This window comes from Prionailurus viverrinus, chromosome X, assembly GCF_022837055.1.
Source record: "Prionailurus viverrinus isolate Anna chromosome X, UM_Priviv_1.0, whole genome shotgun sequence".
In the NCBI taxonomy this organism is placed as follows: Eukaryota; Metazoa; Chordata; class Mammalia; order Carnivora; family Felidae; genus Prionailurus; species Prionailurus viverrinus.
Genome location: NC_062579.1, coordinates 7,437,594 through 7,458,975, shown reverse-complemented (window position 1 = coordinate 7,458,975; position 21,382 = coordinate 7,437,594). Strand labels below are relative to the sequence as shown.

The window sequence follows — 21,382 nt, the reverse complement described above, 5'->3', positions numbered from 1 at the left end:
TCGATGGACCGCGCAGATGTAGAATAATACCTCACACATAGTAGGCATCCAGTACCTATTCGTTAATCTTCCATACTGTGCCATTCTTCTGTGGTACAGGAATAACGTGGTAATAATAACATCCTCGCCACGGGTAGAGTCTCACTGACTGAGGTATCTCCTCTTATTAAGGTATTTATAGTTGTTTGGTTTTCACTTTTAAAAATAATTCTGTAATGAACATCTGGCTTAACGTCTGTTTTGCCTCGGAATTAATTCCCAGAAGTGAAAATTCCGGGACAAATTATTCCCCTTTTAGGGTTCTTGCCGTGGTTTTCCAAATTACCCCAGTGGGTTTTGCTCGGTTGTTCATGAGTCCCCCTGCGATGCTAACAGGACAGGTGTCGCTGACAATGACTGTGATACAAATCAGGTTAATGTGTACTAATTCTGGTCTGCTATATAGCACCAGGCACTGGGCACGAGGGATTATTCGCATCTTATGGGCAAGAACCCGAGGCTCGGAAGGTTAATAAGCTAAATGCTAGAATCACAGTCGGACTAGATTTCGGTGGCTATTTCCAAAAGCTGGGTGCCTCCTCCTGGGCCACGACCTCTAGCCGTTCTAGTTTTTCAAAAAAGAGGAAAGGCTATCTAAGGACAGGAGTGGGGACACGACGGAGCTGAGCGAAGGGCGAAAAGCCGAGAGTCAAGGAAGTGGCGCGGGGACAAAGGGGGCGCAGAAACGACCCTCCCCTTCCGGCCCCGCCACACCGGTCGGCGCAGGTACAGCCGTCCCGCCCCCTGCCCGTCTCCAGCCATCCCGACGCTCCGCCCCGGGAGGCGGAGCCTCATCTCGCGACAGTTCCCCACGTGGCGTAGAACGCAGCGCGGACGTGGCGGCGGCGGCGGCGGCGGCGGCGGCGGGCCCGGGACTTCCGGTGGCGCGCCTCACGTGATCCGCGCCGGAAGTGCATTTCTGGTCTCCCGGGCAACAGCCCCTCCCGCCCGCGCCCCTTCGGTCTCCTCACAGGAAATAGGTCCATGTTCGCCCACCGCCCGAGATCAGCAAGCTGCGAGCCCACGAGGTGACTCCGGGGACTACTGGGTTTCCTTTGGGGAGTGAGGGAGGAGCCTGGAGGCCCCGGAGCCTGGCTTCTTCTGATGCCGGGAGAGCCGAGGGCTTGGCTGTCCCGTTGTCGTAATTAGCATCGACCCGCGGGGCCCGTGAGATTCCTAAATCATTGCCGGTTCAGTGGTGACAGAGAACCGGTTCCAGAGACTCAGCTCTGCCGCGCTTCGGAATCAGCGGAAGACTTTTAAGAATTCGGATGCCCGGGCCCCCATCCCAGACCATTCCAATTCGAGTGTCTAGAAGTGGGGCCCGGGCATCGGTGTTTCTAGTGAAGCTCGCCCACGTGATTCCGGGGTGCCGAGTAAAAGTCTGGAAAGTGAATTCGGACTTGGGCCGTGCAGCCCAGGGCAGCCTCATCCTTGGAGGGATGTCCGGAATATTGGCCCGTCCACTCAAAACTTGGCGTTTTCTTTCTTTTACCTCACACTTTGACCTCTGTGGGAAGTCCTAAAGTTTGGTGGAAGTTACCTGGAGAACATTTGGCACCGGTAGTCTTTAAAGGGCCTTATCGGTGAAAGGGGAGAATATCTTTGCCCACTTTTCTTCCTCAGTAGCTGAGTGGAGCTGAACCAGGGACCAACGAAGTAGCTTTTACCTCTGAAATCCTGGGAGTCCCTTAGTACAGATCACATGGTTCTGAACAGATTATTTTATCGTTTTCAGGAATGATTTTTAAAGTCGTTTCATAGGCTAGGTTCTGTATTCAGCTCTTTTGCACCTGAAGTCAGAACAACATTACTCGAAAGTCTAGACTAAAGATTAAGAACACTTCTGGGCTTATTCACTCACGGTTACCGTGATTTGTGCGGTGGAGATAACCTTTACCAATATGACCGCTATAATACAGTTTATAACAGCCCCCCGGGGATGGCAATGCAAACAGATATCGTATATTTTTAAAGATCGTTGGTTAGTAACTTGGGATGGGTATAATCAAAGGCAGGTTCACAGTACGGAGTTCAGATCTCTGTTTGTTGCTGCCCTGGGAAAGTACACAAATGAAAGCTCCAGAGAGAAATTTTCATTCTAAAACTGACAGACGGTGAAGGATTACTTTGTTTTTTAGGATCCAGCATTTAAGGGTGGGGTGAGATGACCAGGATGGGGGTGAGGTGGGGGTGGGGGCGGAGTGGAATTGAACAATTACAGCCAGAGTGGAGGCTGGAGGGATTACAAACTCAGTGCAAAACTCTTGGAGCTCCTTCCCTCCGATAGGAAATCCAGCCATAGAACAGTTGGACAAGTGAGAAAACAGCATAACCGCCGTTGATCAAAGATCAGATGCAGATATTTTTGAAAACCTACTAATGTGGGGCGCCTGGGTGGCTCAGTTAAGTGTCCAGCTCTGGATTTCGGCTCAGGTCATGATCTCACGTGATTCGTGAGCTGGCGCTCCGTGTCCAGCTCTGCGCTGACAGTACAGATACTGCTTGGGATCCTCTCTCTCTCTTTCTCTCTCTCTGCCCCTCCCCCTCTCATGTGCCTGCCGCACACACAGGCATGTGCTCTCTCTCTCAAAAAAAAACCCAAAAGCATATTAAACATATCAATGTATTTAAACGTCTGCTTCCTGAAAAGATTTGGAACTTTACAATTATTTGAGTGACTACTCAGTTTCTTTAGGGAGGGAGGAGGAGGAGGAGGAGAGGCTATTATCAGGAAACAACAATCGCACCAGCATCCAAAGGCAGGGAAATACAGCTCTGGTTTTTATGCCAGAAGGAGAATAGGACATTTAAAAGAAAGAGCTTGCAGAACCCATGCCTACAAGTAATTGGTTAAATAAGTGGGGCATAGTCAGTGGCATATAAATTCAGAAAAGACAGCGATTAAATGGAATTACTGTGTATGTGTTTATACAAGTCAAACTTGAAATAAAGCTCCTGAAATCTACTAGTGGTCTTAACCACTTTAAACTAGTCATGGCTTTTGCTGATATGCTCTGAACTGTGAGGGATACACTTGCAGGGTGGGGAACTTACCTGTTTCCCCGTTTGAGCTGTATTACTCTTCTGTCCTTCTTAGTTACCCCAGTTTTCAACACTCCTATTGGCTGTTGTGTTCATGAGTAAGAGAGTAACTTTGAGTGGCCTCAAAGTTCACTTAAGATTCTGATGTTAGCCACGTGGGGATTTGGGGAACTTGCAAATAAATCCACTCACAAATCCATCACCCCGCTGACAAGTTAAACAATGCCATTTGTAGGTGGAATGTTATTTGTTTTCGTTTTTGTTGGTTAAAGAACGCCTGACTGCATCCTTTCAGTCTCTGTCCATCCCCGTGCTGCACCTTCTTTTGCTTCTAACTGCATCACCCAGAAGAGAGGAAATTGGGGTTTGGGGTTGAAGGGTTGAGAAGGAAGTAAAACTTTTTTGGCTCCCTCACCCATCAGTTTTAACGATAGTCGTTATAGACAGATGCGGGCTTTCTGAACTCAGTAGCATGTGCCCTTGTAGGAGGCCTGTGTGCGGCCAAGACCAGCTTGGACTCCTGAGGGTGGGAGAAGGCCATTCAGTCTTGAGCCATCTTTTTGTTTGTTTGTTTATTTTTGAGAGAGAGAGAGAGAGAGAGAGTGAGCAGGGGAGGGGCAGAGAGAGAGAAGGAGACACAGAATCCGAAGCAGGCTCCAGGCTCCGAGCTGCCAGCGCAGAGCCTGACGCGGGGCTCGAACCCACGAACCGTGAGATGGTGACCTGAGCCAAAATTCGACTGAGCCACTGAGGCATCCCTTCAGCCATCTTTGATGTCCACAATACCCGCAGGGACCATGCGAAGCCACAGGAGGGAGCCCACGAGGGCATCAAGGGATTGACATTGCCCTCAGGCAGCTGGGGGTGGGGGGCAGGAAGCAGTGCTGTCAGAAACCCTCCTTTTATTATCTTAGCTGAGGAAGTTCCTACTAGTACAAGCATTATTGGAAGATCCCTTCTCTGAGAGGGTTATTACTGCATATCCAGAAATTCCTTAGAATCACACGACTCAATTTACGTCACTTACATTTCTCATTGTGCCTTCGTTTATTCTGCGCGGTCTCCAGCGGACCCCCTTCTACCCTGAAACATACACCGGAGGCCTCAATTCGATCCGCCAGAGTATCTGGTTGGTTCACAGAGCCACATCGCTGGGAGCCTTATCAGAAAGGTTTGACTCCAGGGCCTTTAGCCAGCATAACTTAATGATTGGCTCGATGGGTTTCGAAGCAAACAAATCAAAGCAGGTGAGTTTTCAGGTGTTTAATTTTTAGAATTCTTTTGGAAAAGGAGGCTAGAGAGGAAAATCCAGTTGCAGAGTGTACATTATCGTTTGGGGGGAATTTGTGTTTTTATTTTATTGGTTGGGATGACACCTCCCATATCCTGTATTTATCGGAACATAAATGTGCTGTTAAAAGAACATATGTGACATTACTACCTTTTGACAAAGCCGCATTACGTGTTTGTGGAGGTTCTTAACAACTTCACGGAAATCGTTGGATTTTTCTCATTGAAAACAACAAAGCTCTTGTCTGTTACCCTGCTGTATATTGACGCATTTGAAAACACAGCTCCTAAATCCATACATACGTACATCTCCAGGATAAGCATATTCATTGAAGAACGAGTGCATTTTCTAAGAAAAGCTGTATGGGAAAATCTACGGTTCGAGACCCCGGGCACGGCAGCGTTTCGGGAATGACCTCAGCGCTGTTTTTTCCCTTCCTCCTCTGGTGGCTGAGGACAGACCATGAATTCGGTCTCTGTACTCGCCTGGGCTCAGCTGGGTGGTGACTATGATGCCATTGTGCTCGCTGGGGAGGGCTGCGGGGTCGGTGGTACCGTGGAACCCGGCCTGCCCTGACATCGCCATTCTCTTTTCTTTCAGCTTCACCATCCCCTTAGGAGAAAAGCTGCTGTTCAGTCCAGGAAGACGTGTGCCATAAGAGAGTAGGAGACACTCCCAAAGAGGTGGGGAACGAAAGATAAAGGCAACTGAAAGGCATCTAAATCTGTGGCCATAAGCTTGCTTTTCTTTGGACAGGTGTTGCTGTCATGTCCAGAAATACGTTTCAGGTTGGCTTTCCAGAAACCCAGGCATTTTGTTAGGTCCTTGAGTTCTCTGTGTGCAAAGGGTAGCCAGTTTGAAAGAGTTCACAGGACCCGTTTTTAGAGAAGGTTCTCAACTTCCCTTCGGAACCAACTGATACACTTTGCAGGGAAGGCTGTGTATTCTTTCTTCCAAGGAAGAGACTCCGGGAACCTCCGGCTTCCCTTCCTTGGCTTGCTGTCTGGCCCGTGGCCGTTGCCAGGGTCTCCGCCAGAAAGCACGGCACTCCATGTGCATTCTAAGCCCTGTTGATCATAGGAGTTTGTTCTTTTAATTAAGTCTTTAAATGTCCATATCGATCGTTAAGAAACGGTCCAGGTTCCTTATTTCGTCGTGGAGACGAGTCTTTTGCTCCAGATAGTAGGAGCTGGTCACCAGGACTGCTGGTGGTCATCGTCACATGTGTCTGGCTTACTAGTCTTCCTCCAAGCCTCCTCATTTACTAGGTGAGTGAGAATCCCAGAGTCCCTCCAGGGGTCGCTAAGCCGAGAACGAGCAGCAGTGAGGGTGCTCCACGTGCAAGAGCGGAGTCGACGTGGCTGCATGACATTCACAAACCACAGGGCCAGCGAGGGGTGGCCCGCAGCCTGCTCTTTGTACTGCCCGGGAGCTAAGAATGGGGTTTGCATTTTCAAAGGGTTGGGTTTGGGTTTCTTTTTTTTTTTATCAGTTTTAAAAAGAATATGAAGAAAGTGTGACAGAGACTGTATGTGGCCCACAAGCCCAAAATATTTACTATTTGACCCTTCACAGAAAAAAGTTGCAGGCGTAAAATACCAAGCGTCATGTTGGCAAGAGCAAGCCAATAATTCTAAAGCTCCTTGCAAGCTGCTCCTCCTTTGGCCGTGTTTTCCTGTACTTTCTTTTATTTGATTTCTGGGAGTTTCCTTAATTTGTCAGACATTCTCAGGAACTGCTTTTAACTGAATATCTGAAGGATTTTAGGAGTCTGAAAATACTGAAAACGTAAAAGAATCTATGAAACATAGGTTTTGGAATTTGAGGAGGGAGAGTGATAAGCTAAGGGTGAACGAGCGTACGCGCCCTCCAGCTCCAGGACTCAACTTGCCAGAGGACGGCAGCAGGTTTGACTGTAAGCGTCCCAGCGGCCAAAACGTTGCGGAAAGCACGGTCAGAATAAAAGTGGTGACAGAGTTGCCTCTCATAAAGCCATCTTGGACATTTTCAGAATACTGGCACTATTACTTTAAAACAATTTTTTTTTTGAATGTTTATTTATTATTCTTGGGAAAGACAGAGAGACAGAACGCAAGCTGGAGAGGGGCAGAGAGAGAGGGAGACACAGAATCCGAGGCAGGCTCCAAGCTCCGAGCTGTCAGCATAGAGCCCGATGCAGGGCTCAAACTCATGACTGTGAGATTGTGACCTGAGCCGAAGTCGGATGCTTAACCGACTGAGCCATCCAGGTGCCCCTGGTCCTATTACTTTTAGAGCCAGGCTGGATTTTCCCACGTACAAATCAAAACGGGATTTCCTGAGGTCTGCTGTAGTGTTCAATCACAATAACCTTTCTTGCATATTTGAGGCTGTCACACTTCCCAGTTTGGGATAATTAATACTTCCGCTGATCTGGTTCTAAGTCCATTTTTTGAGGCACAGAAGTCGGGATTCAAAACTCTTCATTTCCAGAAGACACACAGATGCCTCCTAGATTTTTCAAATTTAATTCCTATGCTACTTGTTAATCTCTAAAACAAATTTGCTGAAGACACACGTGGAGTTCACTGCAATGGCATTACGTGCTGCGGGCTCTCGGGAAAGTGTTCAGATTTCAGTGAGCTAAATATGAAACCCAGCTGGAAGGAATTAGCCACTCACAGGCTGCACCTTACAGCTTGGCGCTCCAGCGATTTCCACTGTGATTTCATTTGTGTCAGTGCCACTTCTCTGCGTGGTTAACCCCTTCATTGTATCGGCTTTTATATTTCTTCAGTAGCTTGTAAAGCACGCGGGAGTTAGCCAGGTTTTCAGATAAGTGCTCATGTTTTAAACCTTCAGTTATTTATTTATGTCTTAAACCTTTATGGTTTTAAAGTAACGTGGACTTAATGTACACTTATATTTTCACTGCATTGGTTAGCTTTCTCCCAGTTTACACGCACTGCATGTGTGTGTATTCCTGAATTCAGAACAGGGAACAGGAAGTGCAGGCTATGTTCATGATAAATTTACAGAAGATCGTGTCAACCCTCTTAGAAATCGCCTGTTTGAAAGCTTAGTGTATTTAAAAAAGTGAATGGTTCTCTTCAGGCCAGATCTTAAAAGATAGGGTTAATGTAACATCTCAGTTTTCCACATTAACCATAGCAAAACATTTGATAGAGATTACAAAAGAAGTCAAGTTTATTACTTAAGGCTTAGAGATTTTTAAATTCCACCCTCTAATTAAGTGAAGGAGGAAAAACAGGCCTCCTTCAGTATCTGATGTCCCAGAGTTTCGAAACCCAAGTGCTGTTTGCCCAGCATTGCGTTGTTAGTGATTTCCTGTCACAGATGCTTAAATTCTCATGCATTTTAGGATATTATTTCTGTTTTGTTTTTTTGTTTTTTTTAATTTTTGACATTTATTCCTTTTTTGAGAAACAGTGTGAGCGGGGGAAGGACAGAGAGAGAGGGAGACACAGAATCCGAAGCAGGCTCCAGGCTCTGAGATGTCAGCACAGAGCCTGACGCCGGGGCTTGGACTCACGAACTGTGGGATCGTGAACTGAGCTGAAGTCAGACGCCTAACCGACTGAGCTACCCGGGCGCCGCCCCCTCTTTTTTTATTTAAATACATTCTCATGCATGCTGGCATTTTAGTAGCTCTGAACTCTTGAACAGGAATGGAAAAAAATAACTGTTTTAAATCGGTTCTAAAAGGTACAGCTGCAGATTAAACTTTACCTTTAGGTATCCTCTGCCACATCAGTAAATCAGAAGCAGTTGGGAAGGGGCAGAAGCAGTAAATCCTGGCAGAGTAAGGCTGTTGAGCAAAGGCATTCTGTGCAGTCACTTGCTGGAGGGTCTCATGGAACACTTGCTGCTACAAAGACAGGCACAGTGGCCAGGCAGGGACAGTGTGGTGCCACACCACACTGAGAGATGCTTGTCACAATCGAAACCGAATCAAGGCTCATCTGGGGGCTTAAAGCCCAGGGCCCAACCCACACTGGAGAGAGATGTCATTTGGAGAGGCTTCTCCAGGTCCCAGGTCAGAGGCAAGAGCCAACGGTGGTTTCCAGGGAGTTGGCGAGAGGTATTCTTTCCAAACTGTGGGATCATCTAGGGTTAATTTAAACAGGCATCGGCATGAGTTAAGGATTAGGAAATGAAGTCAGTAATAGTTACGTGTTGTTAATTCGTGTTCTATATTGATGTTTTTTTGTATATGCACTGGCTGTGAACTATATGGTTCTCTCCAGTCTTTCAGCGGGTAAGCAAATGTTTGAAAAATGCAGTGTCCTTTGAGCTACTTAATCGGACCTAAGGGGAGCCCTCCTTTTCAGCCCACAAGGCCATAACCCACGTGCCGGGGCCCCATAGTGTGTGTTGCGGTAAGATGAGGCACAGTACTGAGAGGAGGCAGCCTCTGAGGGGCTGCTTTACAAACCATGAAATAGCCACGAATATCTCCCACGTGTACCGACCACACGTTTGAACTGTGTTTGTTCTTTCCTAGATTCAGTGCCCATTTGGTCTTCCACCATCACAGATGGCAGCAATGGTAAGGTTTTGTTTTGTTTAACTCATAAAGAAAAGGGTACACTTTAGTCTTTAGAGTCTTGGTGTTCTCAGTCTATGAAGGAGAAGACCAAAGAAACAAATACAGCGGAAAACTCGAAGGCACCATTGGGTAGGCTGCTAGACCTCTTTTGTCCGGGCACCGAGGAGTGAGCCAGGCCGGCAGGTGTTTAGGGAGCAGAGAGGGAAGGACCGGAGAAGGTCCCGCTCGTTAGTGCGTGTGGTTGGTGGAACCCGTCGCTTAGTTACAGTGGGTAGAGAGGGCCAAGATGGTTGACGCCCTCATCTCTCCCTGCGTCTTATCTAATGGTGATAATTAGTAGCCTCTGTCCCCACTTTATCATGGCCGTAACCTTAAACTCATTGTCCCGTGCGCACGTGAGAGCACGTGTGCATACACTTGGTGTCTCCTGTGGGCGTGGGCCGTCCTGCGTCCTCTGGTGCAGCAGTAGCACCAGAGTAGATGCAGAGTAGGTATTTAGTAGACACCCGGTGGATACTTGTGGTTTAGTCAAACATTCGACAGTTCTCCACCTCCCTTTATTTCGCAGGCGGCAGCCTGGAAAACTACGGAGCCTTGGTCTTCTCATCCCGTATACGCAAGATACTGGCGACACTACCATCAGGCGATGGCCTGGATGCGAAGCCACCATAATGCCTACAGGAAGGCCGTGGAGTCTTACCTCACCGGCCCGTGGTTCTTCCCTCCTGCGTCTCTCCCCAGAAGCTCTTACGCTGACAAGGCCGGGTCTCCTTGGCCCTCTCGTGACCGCCCCCCGGCCCCCCCGGACTCGCGCCGCAGCCACTCACATACTAGAAGGTCCGGGCAGCGTCCGCGGGCCTGCGCGACAGAAAAGCGGGCTCGGCCCGCAGAGGAGGAGGCGGACAGCGAGTCGGACGGGGGCGTGGAGTGCGACCTGAGCAACATGGAGATCACCGAGGAGCTGCGCCAGTACTTCGCAGAGACGGAGCGGCACCGGGAGGAGCGACGTAAGTGTGCGCCTGGCCCCGCGTGCTTCCTTCCACGCCCTGCCTTTTGCGTGGTCTTCTGCCCTGGGTGTTATTTTGTAAGTTCCTGCTATTCTGCATCCAGTCCCACCTCAGCTCTGTCACTCCGAGGAGGCGTTTTAATATAGGACTTTTTAGGGGCACCCGGTGGCTCAGTAGGTTAAGTGTCCGACTCTTGATTTCAGCCCAGGTCATGATCACACAGTTTGTGAGATCAAGCCCTTCATCAGGCTCCGAGCTGAGCGGGAGACTTCTTAAGATTCTCCCGTTCGCTCGCTTGCTCGCTCGCTGTCTCTCTCTCTCAAAAAAAAAAGTATACCCAAACAAGTATTTTTAAAGCACTACTTTCTATTTTACATAAAATACATTTCTTTCCTTCATCTTCAGAAATAAATTTTACCTTTTAGACAAAATACATACGAAATAACCATTACTCTAATTGGAAAGTATACAACGATGAAGGAGAGGAGGTGTTCAAGCATGTCCACATTTGGTTGGAATGCTCTTTTTTACAGCTCTTTGAAAAGAAAATATGATGGATATGGGATTTCTTTCTTTGTCTTTACCAGAGAGTAGAATAAGGTGTTTTTCTCACCAAAGGTTGACACTTTTATGATAGAAGTTCTAATTAAGGGTGGCTGCAAACCCCAGTCATCTAAAAGGCCGTTTAGAATTATCTGCTGATTTAAAGTAAACTCAGTACATAGTTATTCAATAGAAAATAGATGCGAGTGTAATGAAGATACAGTAACAAAGTGTGTCTTTCCGGCATAAACAGCTCAGGCACAGAAATGGCCATGAACCGCCCCCGTCCGTCTCACCTTGGTCAGGTAGGGGTCTAGGTAAGTTAAACAAAATGTCACGGGAGTTACCTGCTAAGTCGTGCCTGGTGCTTAATATTGTTTTGAATGAATGAATGAATGAGGTGTTTCAGTATTAATTATGAGCCTTAAATCAGAGGTTTTCAAATATCCCACAGAATGCTAAACTTGCTGTGCTTGTGTGGGACATTCTACAAAGTGAGTGAGGCTTTGAATCATTTATAAACTTGATGAACTTCATACCTTGTTTTATATTATTCCTAAATCTGCGGAGTTTACTTCAAACCTCCAGATTATACTATCATCATCACTATTATGGGTTGACTTGTGTTCCCTAAAAAAAAAAAAAAAAAAAAAAAAAAAAGATTGGTTGGAGTCCTAACCTCCCCCGACGCCACCCCACCTCAGGATGTGACCTTCTTTGGACATAGGGTCTTTACAGAGGTGATCAAGTGAAAATGAGGTCTTTAGGGTGGCCCTGATCCACTTATGACTGGGTCCTTATTAAAAGGGAGGCATTCGGACACAGAGATACACATGCACCCCAAGAGAAGGCCATGTGAAGACAGGAGCTCTGCCACTGGAAGCTAGGAGAAAGGCCTAGAATGGATCTTCCCTAGCGCCTTCAGAGGGGTCACAGCCCTGCCCACACCTTAATCTCAGATTTCTAGCGTCCAGATCTGTGAGACGAGAAATTTCTGTCATTCCAAGCCACTGTTTGCAATGCTTTGTTAGTTACAGCAGCCCTAGGGAACTAATACAGCCCCCCTGCCTCTGTGAGAATTTTCTTCTGCGAGGGGACATGAAGTGAAGGGCACAGGTCTCACCATCTCTATGAAGAAACTGGTACATATCTGTTTCACTGTGATCTAGATAGCAGACCGATAAAAAAGGGAATGTTGGGGCGCCTGGGTGGCGCAGTCGGTTAAGCGTCCTACTTCAGCCAGGTCACGATCTCGCGGTCCGTGAGTTCGAGCCCCGCGTCAGGCTCTGGGCTGATGGCTCGGAGCCTGGAGCCTGTTTCCGACTCTGTGTCTCCCTCTCTCTCTGCCCCTCCCCCGTTCATGCTCTGTCTCTCTCTGTCCCAAAAATGAATAAAAAACGTTGAAAAAAAAAAAATTTAAAAAAAAAAAAAAAAAAAGGGAATGTTATAAAAACCCGTACAGCCTTCATCTTTAACCTGACATTGTACAGGGCAAGCGGTAGCAGAACCGCTCAGATTATGGGGCCTTGCCCACCTCCGCCACTTGTCCGTCGGAGGGCTTGCCTTGCGGGTCACCTGCCCTAACCAGTCTGTCCCTCAGTCCCCTCACCCGGGAGGTGGAGATCCTCATTAATGGAGTGGTAGTTATGAAGGTTAAATGAGATTTAAAAAAATACTAAAAATAATTAAAAAATAATGGGACAATAAAAGAAAAGTTCTAGAGCTGTGCTTGGTACAAAGTCATCGCCCGGGAAATGTTAGTCGTTATGGTTAGTTGCTAATAACTCATCCTTGAATGTGGATCTTTAACCATATACTGATTTTACTGTGATGCTCTCTGTGTTGATTAGTGCTTGATTGAGATTCTGCACATTTTTAAAAAAAAATTTTTTTAACGTTTTTTATTTTATTTCTGAGAGAGACAGAGACCGAGTGTGAGCTGGGCAGGGGCAGAGAGAGAGGGAGACACAGAATCCAAAGCAGGTTCCAGGCTCTGAGCTGTCAGCACAGAGCCTGATGCAGGGCTCGAACCCACGAACCATGAGATCATGACCTGAGCTGAAGTCGGCCGCTTAACCGACTGAGCCACCCAGGCGCCCCACGATTCTGCATATTTTTAATAAAAGATGTTTTGTGGCTTCAAAAGTCATATTTCTACCCTGCACTTTTCAAAATTCTTAAATTGGTTTAGAATATTTAAAAAGCAAAAGAATTCAAGTCTTGATGTCTGTCCAGTCTAGTCGTTCATACCGTTTTCATCAAAGTAGGCATTAATACAACTTTTAGTGCATTTCAAGGACATTCTTGCTTGATGTAACTTACTATATAGTAAAATACGAGGAAAAAGGAATGCACTTCCGTATTACTAATAACAACGCTGAACACACGGAGCTGCTGCTTTGTGCTTTTTACGTGTGTAGCTGTAGCATGATTGAAAACTACTTGCCATAGCGTCTCTGCCATGCTTTTATGCCCTCCGGGGTGCCCTGAAGATATTATCAGGTCTTCGGAAGACCTGGAGATTGTCTGGCATGGGCGGGAACACGCTGCAGTGTCAGAGTCTAATCTGACCGCTAAAGATTTAGAAGCTGTCCGGGCCCGACCCTGCACCAGCGCAAGTATCGGGCATGAGTCTTCTCGCCAGCGCTTCTGGTGGCGTGTAGGATGAACACGTGTTCCTTCAAGCAGTAACAAAGGATTGAATTCGGATGTAAGTAATGTCAATGCCCACAGTGCTTTCCAACCCATTACCTCCCTCCACTAGAAATGTTCGTGGAAGTTTAGTTACATACACGGTTGGGATGTGTTTTAACAGCGATTAGGGACCTGAGTAGTGTGAATGCTTGGTTACAGTTGTTTTGCTTTGCTCTTTTGAACCACTAGAAGCTACTCGTTCAATAAAGGCTAATTCAGCTTTGAATATGGATCATCTAGAGAGAACAGAATTTTATGAAATAGCACTAGCAGGAAAAAGCATGGGTAAACTTGAAAGACTTTGTTTTTCAGTAGTATTCACCTCCACGAGAACATGTATGTTCTATCATTCATCATCGTCATCTGAGTCTTATTTAATATTTTCTTAGAATAAAATCCTTCGTACTGGAGAGCATGTTCTTGTTTGTGATGACTGCTCTTCCACATAATCTCTAACATATTTTAATGGTAACCAAAAAATTAGGATAAATAAAGAACTGTGCAGTGGGAACAGACATACTTTTGATTGTTAGATGTCATTTCCTAACGAGATACTTCCGTTATTCAAAACTTCAATGATAACAATGCTTATGGGAAAGTAGACAGTTGTGGAGTTTGGAAGGTCAGCTGTGTTTCCAATTATTTCTTAGGAAAAAAATGCTTATTGTTAGGTTAAGAAAAGTATCCCGTTGAAGTCATAAATAACTACCAATTGAGACCGCAAGGCTATAGTCCTAATACTTAGAAGGAGAATGCGGGAATGTTATTCCCAGTGGGGGGAGACGTCCCTCTGACACAAACGCCATACGGCCCCTGTTGTCTCGGGCTTGAGCCTACCAGCTCTTATCCCCTGTGTTTTCTGGGTAGCTGCTGGGTCAAAACCGAGACACGTTCAGAAGGAGCTTACACTCAGTTGAGAAGAGGAGACGAAATCAAACTAAAACTGATTCCTAGAAGAGCTGTCTGTGTGTGGTCCACAGGCACTTTGGCAGTGATGGGGTAGAGCCAGTGAAGTCAGCTGTCAGAGGAGAAGCTTCGGGGGAAGTGGTGGAAAATAGAGCGTGCTCTAGGCTTTGAGGGATGGGGTCAGCTGGGATGGTGAGAGGAAGAAAGGGGGGTACATCCACTCCCCTCTTAGCACGCCAGGTGCTCTTCTGACCACAGGGCCAGGTGCTTTTAGACACCTGCCGGGAGACCTCTGCTCCGTGTTGGGTCCACCGAAGCTGGAAGGTTCAGACGCCAGTTTTCGTCCCGAACCTTCAGTCAGCTGGAACCCCATCCCGGTCGCCCTCAGTCGACCCTTCTGTGGAAAACCGGGAGCGTATGGTGAAACGTACAGCCCAGGACTTAGCGAGCTGCTGTGCTTTGGTGGATGAGATTAAAGTGTGGAACCACACCGACTGAGCACCGTACCGCAGAAAAGTAGAAGGGAGGGACGGAAATGCACTTTTATCCTAAAAGTGAAAGTGGTAATCATTCACTGACTTCATTTGTCATGGAGAGAGGGATGTGAGGCGAGGGTGCAGACCCATCAGAAACGGCTCCAGGTCTGCTGGCAAGCACCTGTGTTCCGGGCGTGTTGCTGACAAGCCAGAAATGAGTCATTCATGACATAAATCAAGTCTGTGCTTTCGCGCACTTGTGCTAAAATCATTAATTCTGGCAGCATAGCAGAGAGTACAACCAGAAAGCCTTGCTTATCCCAGAAAACTGAGGAAAAATAACATTCTCCCACACTCATCTTAGTGCTTTGTCCTCCAAAATGTTCTGCCTTTGGGCTAATTATCTGTGGAATACTGAATGGATGTTTTCCTGTGTCCGGTCTTCTAAAATCTAAGTCCCTTCTCATGATTTTGTTTTCCTTTGTAGACTAAGTCCACATTGGCTAACCTCATGCGAATTTACAGACTGAGGGGGACGAATTTACAGATTGATATCCTGAACCCAGATGGGATCCAGTAGCGTTTCTCCTTAACAGGATGTTACCGTTTTTCTTGTTTGAACCCTCTGTGTGTATTAACCGTGATATTTGTTTACTGGGACTGCTGTAACCAGTTACCATACACTGGGTGGCTTAAAGCAACAGAAATTTATTCTCACAGTTCTGGAAGCTAGAAGTCTGAAACCAAGGCGTTAGCAGAACCACACTTCCTCCAGAAGTTTCTGGGACTTTGCTTCTTCCAGCTCTGGTAGGTAGCTCCTGGCATTCACTGGCTTGTGGGAGCATAGTTCAACTACCTCCATATTTACATGGTTTCCCCCCATGTCTCTGTGTGTCCTTTTCTGTCTCTCATAAGGACACTTTCATTGGGTTTAGGGTCCGCGCTAATCCAGTACGATCCCATCTTGAGCCTCAATTATATCTGCAAAGACCCTATTTCCAAAGAAGGTCATATTCTCAGGTTCCTTGTAGGTGTGAATTTGGAGGGGATGCTGTTTAGCCCACTATAACCCTGTTTTAAAGCTGGAATCTAGACAGATACTCTGATTTCTATTCAAACAAATTCCCATGGCTGAACAGCCTATAAGGAAAAAGCACTGGGTAACATGCAGTCTCACAGCTGTTTCTAGGGAAAAAACGACTGACTTCTCCACGACAAGGCACCTGTTCAGTTATGTCTGAAGTGTGATGTTCTGCTTCCATCAGATGATTCTCCATCTGGTTGAGCCCTCACCTTGTTTTGACAGGAAGAAAAACTGCTAGTGACTGAGAATCCTTTCTTTCATAGGGAGGAAGGAAGCAATAAATAAAAACAGAATGAGCGATGCCTTCAGACGCGTATATTCCATTCTAAGGTTTGCTCGGCCCCCGAAGTCCGTGAACACTAAAGTACTTGCAGATGCTAGCTGGGGCTCCCAGTGTCTGGCCCCTCTCAGTGCATTTGGTTTTAAGCGGACTGATTTTCACATTGGTAGTCTAGACTTAGGACTTTTTTTTTTTTTTTTTGTAATCATTTAACTAAGTAGAGGCACAGGGACTCAGATGTAAAGGAACAAGATCAGACCCCAACTCATTGGTGCCCCTGTCTCCCCCCGCGTCTGCCATGGAGACTCTGAGGAACCTCCGGGAGAGGGGCTCTGTCCAGCTGAGATTTGAGCATCCGTTTCTCTGTCCCTGGGTTGTCATCATTTTTCTTTAACAGAATCTGGAAGAAATAGCTGTTAACAAAAAATACTGTATGGCCTGTGTCCAGGCTTTCTCTCAGCAGTCATTTCCTGAGCACCTACCTTGTGTCAGGCGTTGTGTCCTCCCGGGGCTAGGAATGGGGATGTGTGTGAAGGCGACAGTGTCCTTTCCCCAGACGCGACTCCCACGGGCAGGTTTTGGCACTAGCCGGTCAGTGGAGGGGACAGGCTTCCCACCCCTTGGGTCTATGTTGTAGGGCAACTGCCCGCCGTGCCGGAAACCGGGAAAGCTCTGAGCCTCTTGTGAGGCAGAGAGGCGACAAGGCCTGAGCCTCAAATTTTCACAAGGAAACCTGAACGGGAAAGAGGTACACGTAGAGAATTGAGAATGGCTGTGCTTTTTATTCTTTTACACTGTATGAGCTTCATTAACTGAAACCCTGTGATGGTGACCCATGAGCACATGCCAAGTGTGAACTGGGGAAGTTGCACTGGCTATGTTGATTGGGCGGCTGCGGTCAGTTCGGATTAACAGTGTTTCATCTACAGATGTCAATGATAAGAGAAAACATCTCGATGTAGAATTGTTCTACTGATTTACTCTCTGTAAGATAGTTTTGGTCAGAAGAGAAGCACAAAGGACCATAATTGGAACCACGTTCAGTCGTAAGGAAAAGAGAAAGATGCAAAAGTAGGAAGGTGAAATTCACATGTCCTAGCGGCAGAGAGCAACGCTTGCTAAGAGAGCGAGGATCCTGGTGTTAATTAAATGATTAAATGTTGATTAAATGCGGGGGGCACCTGGGTGGCTCAGTCGGTTGAGCCTCCGACTTCGGCTCAGGTCATGATCTCATGGTTTGTGGGTTCGAGCCCCACGTCGGGCTCTCTGCTGACAGCTCAGAGCCTGCAGCCTGCTTTGGATTCTGTGTCTCCTCCTCTCTCTGCCCCTCCCCTACTCGCACGCTGTCTCTTTCTCTCTCTCAAAAATAAGTAAACTCTAAAAAAAAAAAAAACTTATAAATGTGGGGCGCCTGGGTGGCTCGGTTAAGCGTCCAACTTCAGCTCAGGTCATGATCTTACGGTTCGTGAGTTTGAGCCCCACGTTGGGCTCCGTGCTGTCAGTGCAAAGCCCGCTTCAGATCCTCTGTCTCTGCCCCTCCCTCACTTGTGCCCTCTCCCTCTCAAATATAAATAAAAACATTTTAAAAAATTCTAAACGCAAAGACTCTGATTTAGACAGGAAGTTGAACATCTGTTGTGTCACTAGATCTGTCAGGAAAGCTGATTACAGTCCTGGGACAAATCGGAAAGTAAAAGGACTGTGGCCTGGGAATCTCTTTCCTCTAGATGCACAGGCTCTGGGGCCCCCACAGCACCCCCCCCCCCCCACGGGATTGTTTGCTCTGGGCCTACAATGAAACAAGCTCAAGGATTGGTAACTCACCCAAGGCTCCCATAGGTAGCAGAGGGAATCTGTTGTCCTTGGCTAATGTGGAAATGCCACACGTTCAGAAGTGCAGTCCTTGGAGGGCAGGACTAAACACCCGTGAGAGCTGAACACTTACATCCTAATGTTTCAGACTTTAATGTTTGGTCTTCAGAAAGACCAAAACTGAGAAGCAAATGCTTACTGACCTCCCACTCATGTGCACATTACACCAATATTTCGGTTTAGTTCTGCACTTCACAGTAAGACAATGGCATCTCTTTTCTGTGGATAAGGTAACAGTTACTTACGTTGCATTTACTTCCTTGAGGGTCATCTGGCATCTGCCTAGATTACCTCCTCGTATAAGAAATAAACCGCAGAGGGGCGCCTGGGTGGCTCAGTCGGTTAAGGGTCCGACTTCAGCTCAGGTCATGATCTCACGGTCTGTGAGTTCGAGCCCCACGTCGGGCTCTGTGCTGACAGCTCAGAGCCTGGAGCCCATTTCAGATTCTATGTCTACCTCTCTCTCTGCCCCTCCTGTTCAGATTCTGTGTCTACCTCTCTCTCTGCCCCTCCCCTGTTCATTCTGTGTCTCTGTCTCAAAAATAAATAAACATTTAAAAAAACAAAAAAGAAAGAAAGAAACCGCAGATGTGCTACGTCAGAAGTGACTGTCTGCATTTTATGGTGTTTCCAAGTTTCCAGAACTCCTTCTCCCCAGCTCCAGGGTGATGTTTATGAAGAACGGGCTTAGGAGTGTGACTGCCTAGCCACAGATCTATCTTGCTGCTCACTTTTGGGTTCCCTCCTATATACTAAGGTTTTATTCTGCTACTTTTTTTTTTTTAACAAGGAAAGAATGATTTATATCATTTATCCCCTACAACTATCTTCACTCCTTATTCAGTAGCATTTGTCTTGGTAGCAGTAGTAGCTACAGATGGGTGCCTTCTACTCTGTTTCTCTGTTCTCGACAGTTGCTTACAAAAATGTGTCGGTGGGCCAAATGTTACCATATGCATCATTGTTTCATTGATGTGTTTTTATTATTTCTGTTTACATAAGAATAACCGTTCTGATATTAGGATTCATTTTAGTAAAAATAGAGGGGAGAGTATAATTTAATTTCTTACTTTACAAGAATCCAGTTAAATTAGTAGGACCAGGGGCACCTGGGTGGCACAGTCAGTGAAACATCTGGCTCCTGATTTCCGCTCAGGTCATGGTCTCATGGTTCATGAGTTCGAGTCCCGCATCCTGCTCTGCACTGTCCATGCAGAGCCTGCTTGGGATTCTCTCTCCCTCTCTCTCTGCCTTCCCCACTCCCAACTCATACTCTCTTGTTGCGAGCGCAGTCTTGGTCTTAAAAGAAAGGAAGGTAGGAGAGGTGGGAGGGAGAGAGAGAGAAAGAAAAGAAAGAAACAGTAGGGTTAAAAGCAGATCCCTTTATCACTTGAAATTTAGCCTAAACCTGTGAAGTGGAAAGTCAAATCCCACACCGAGGCGGTCCCCGCGCTGTTGCACATCTGTGAATACAGCAGGAAGATTAGACGTCAGGTCTCCCTTCCGTTGGCAGAATTGCCCTTGATTGGCCCGGTTGCCTCGAGCAAGCGCCGAGTCGTTTGACTTCATTGCCTGGTGTGCCCTGTGCTTTGGACGGGTGTGAAGGATCGCGGATCGTCGCTGCGATTCTGTGGTTACCAGCACTTGCTCTTTTGCGGTTTGCCTAAAATCCGTACTTTTTCCCCCAGCGCCTCCTTTGTGGGCGGAAGTATTACTTCTTGCAGCCCTGGACTTGCCAGAAAGCACTTCACTTCCCTGCTGGCCTGGGGGAGTGGGAAACCAGGCGAGCTGCACCAGCCAGTCCTAGCTGGCCGGGATGTGGGCAGGCCTCGAACGTGACAGAGAGAGAGAGAGAGAGCGAGAGAGAGAGCGAGCGAGCTGGATCTTCCGGGCTCCGTGCAGAGGTTTGATGGTGTCGGGTGACACGTTTCCCGGCGGCTTTTTGCCGTTTCCGGCAGCATCTGCCTCCCGGGCGAGCGGGCGAGCGACCGATGCGTTCCCCTAACCACGGGGGTGACGGTGTGCGGGCGCCTCCTCGGCCTATGGACGACTCGGCGGGCGCAGGCCGCGGGGCGTCCCCGAGCTCACCCCGGTCCCCCGTGTCCCTTCCTTCTCAGGGCGGCAGCAGCAGCTGGACGCCCAGCGCCTGGACGACTACGTGAACGCCGACCACGGCCTGTACTACGGCACCCGGCGCTCGGTGGAGCCCCCCTCCGAGAGGCCCGGCGAGCGGCGCCAGGCCGAGATGAAGCGCCTGTACGGGGACAGCGCCGCCAAGATCCAGGCCATGGAGGCCGCCGTGCAGCTGAGCTTCGACAAGCACTGTGACAGGAAGCAGCCCAAATACTGGCCGGTCATTCCGCTCAAGTTCTGAGCCCGGGGCGCAGTGTGCCCAGCCATCACCCCCTTCCCCTCCCGCGCATCTTCTCAGGGAAATGTCTCTCAGCCCGAGAAAAAGGCATGTTCACCAAAGTCCCAGGGGGCCCACCACAGGGGTAACACGTCGGCCGCTTGAAGTCGGCGAGACGGATACTGTCGCCGACATGAAAGATTTTCTTTTGGCCTAAAGTGATGATTTCATGTAGATAATACTTGGTTTTGAGGTTAATATTCGGTTCATTAAAGTCCTCTTTTTGCCACTGCCTAGTGTTTTTTGGTTTTTGGTTTGGTTGGGGTTGTTTTTGTTTTTGTTTTTGTTTTTGCCTTTTTCTATTTTCTTCTGTCCTTCTCTCCTTTTTTTTTTTTTTTTTTTTTTTTTTTTTAATTTTTTTTTTCAACGTTTATTTATTTTTGGGACAGAGAGAGACAGAGTATGAACGGGGGAGGGGCAGAGAGAGAGGGAGACACAGAATCGGAAACAGGCTCCAGGCTCTGAGCCATCAGCCCAGAGCCCGACGCGGGGCTCGAACTCCCGGACCGCGAGATCGTGACCTGGCTGAAGTCGGACGCTTAACCGACTGTGCCACCCAGGCGCCCCTGTCCTTCTCTCCTTAACCCAACTGAACTTCAACACAGATGCCTTAAATGGGTCAGACGTCCTCCCCTGCTCGAGCTCCCGTTAGCCCCCACTGAAAATGATCCAGCGGGACAGATCGCGCTTCTGGGCAACGTGGAGGTCAGCGGGCGTGTTCCGTAAAGGACCAGAGAGTTAACGCTTCCGGCTTTGCAGTCCACTGCTTGGCAACTACTCGGTTGTGCCCTTGCAGCATGAGAGCAGCTATAGACGGTAAGTAAACAAATGGGTGTAGGTGTGTTCCAATAAAACCTCATTTATAAAAACGGGCCTCGGGCCAGATTTGGCCTGTGGCCGGTAGTTTGGCGACCCCTGCTCTAATGGAATGAGAATACCTCTCTGACCTCTGGTTATCTCGTCATCTCTACAGAGCTTGAATGTCACCCAGAATTGACAGCAAAGAACAATAATCCCCCAACCTGCTCACCTCTGCAGATCCTGTGTTGCAGAAGAGGTGTCATCGAGTTCTTACTACATATAGCAAATACTGCTTTGAGAAGAGAATACATTTCTGAGGACGAAAATCTAAAAATTGATGGAACAGTCTGTTTATAAACGCCAGCTGCCTTTTCAATAAGTTATT

At 47.6% G+C, this 21,382-nt stretch overlaps 1 protein-coding gene across 2 annotated transcripts; it reads left to right on the top strand.

Annotated features, from left to right (window-relative positions):
- Window positions 1-929: 929 nt before the first annotated feature.
- Window positions 930-20,425, top strand: GEMIN8 (gem nuclear organelle associated protein 8). Of its 2 annotated transcripts, XM_047844469.1 has the most exons (6): window positions 981-1,067; window positions 4,152-4,331; window positions 4,976-5,058; window positions 8,880-8,924; window positions 9,493-9,931; window positions 19,904-20,425. In XM_047844469.1, exons 4-6 carry the CDS (start codon window positions 8,913-8,915, stop codon window positions 20,158-20,160), a joined length of 708 nt encoding a protein of 235 aa, XP_047700425.1. In that variant the 5' UTR covers window positions 981-1,067; window positions 4,152-4,331; window positions 4,976-5,058; window positions 8,880-8,912; the 3' UTR covers window positions 20,161-20,425. The 2 variants fall into 2 exon arrangements, with proteins under 2 accessions (XP_047700424.1, XP_047700425.1); XM_047844468.1 differs by lacking the exon at window positions 4,152-4,331 and having other exon boundaries at window positions 930-1,067.
- The last annotated feature ends 957 nt before the right edge of the window (window positions 20,426-21,382 follow it).

What these genes read in the sequence shown, in the direction of transcription:
- GEMIN8 (XM_047844468.1), top strand. An exon ending in GCGGCACCGGGAGGAGCGAC is followed by an intron (nt 9,932 to 19,903) that starts GTAAGTGTGCGC and finishes CTTCCTTCTCAG; the next exon opens with GGCGGCAGCAGCAGCTGGAC.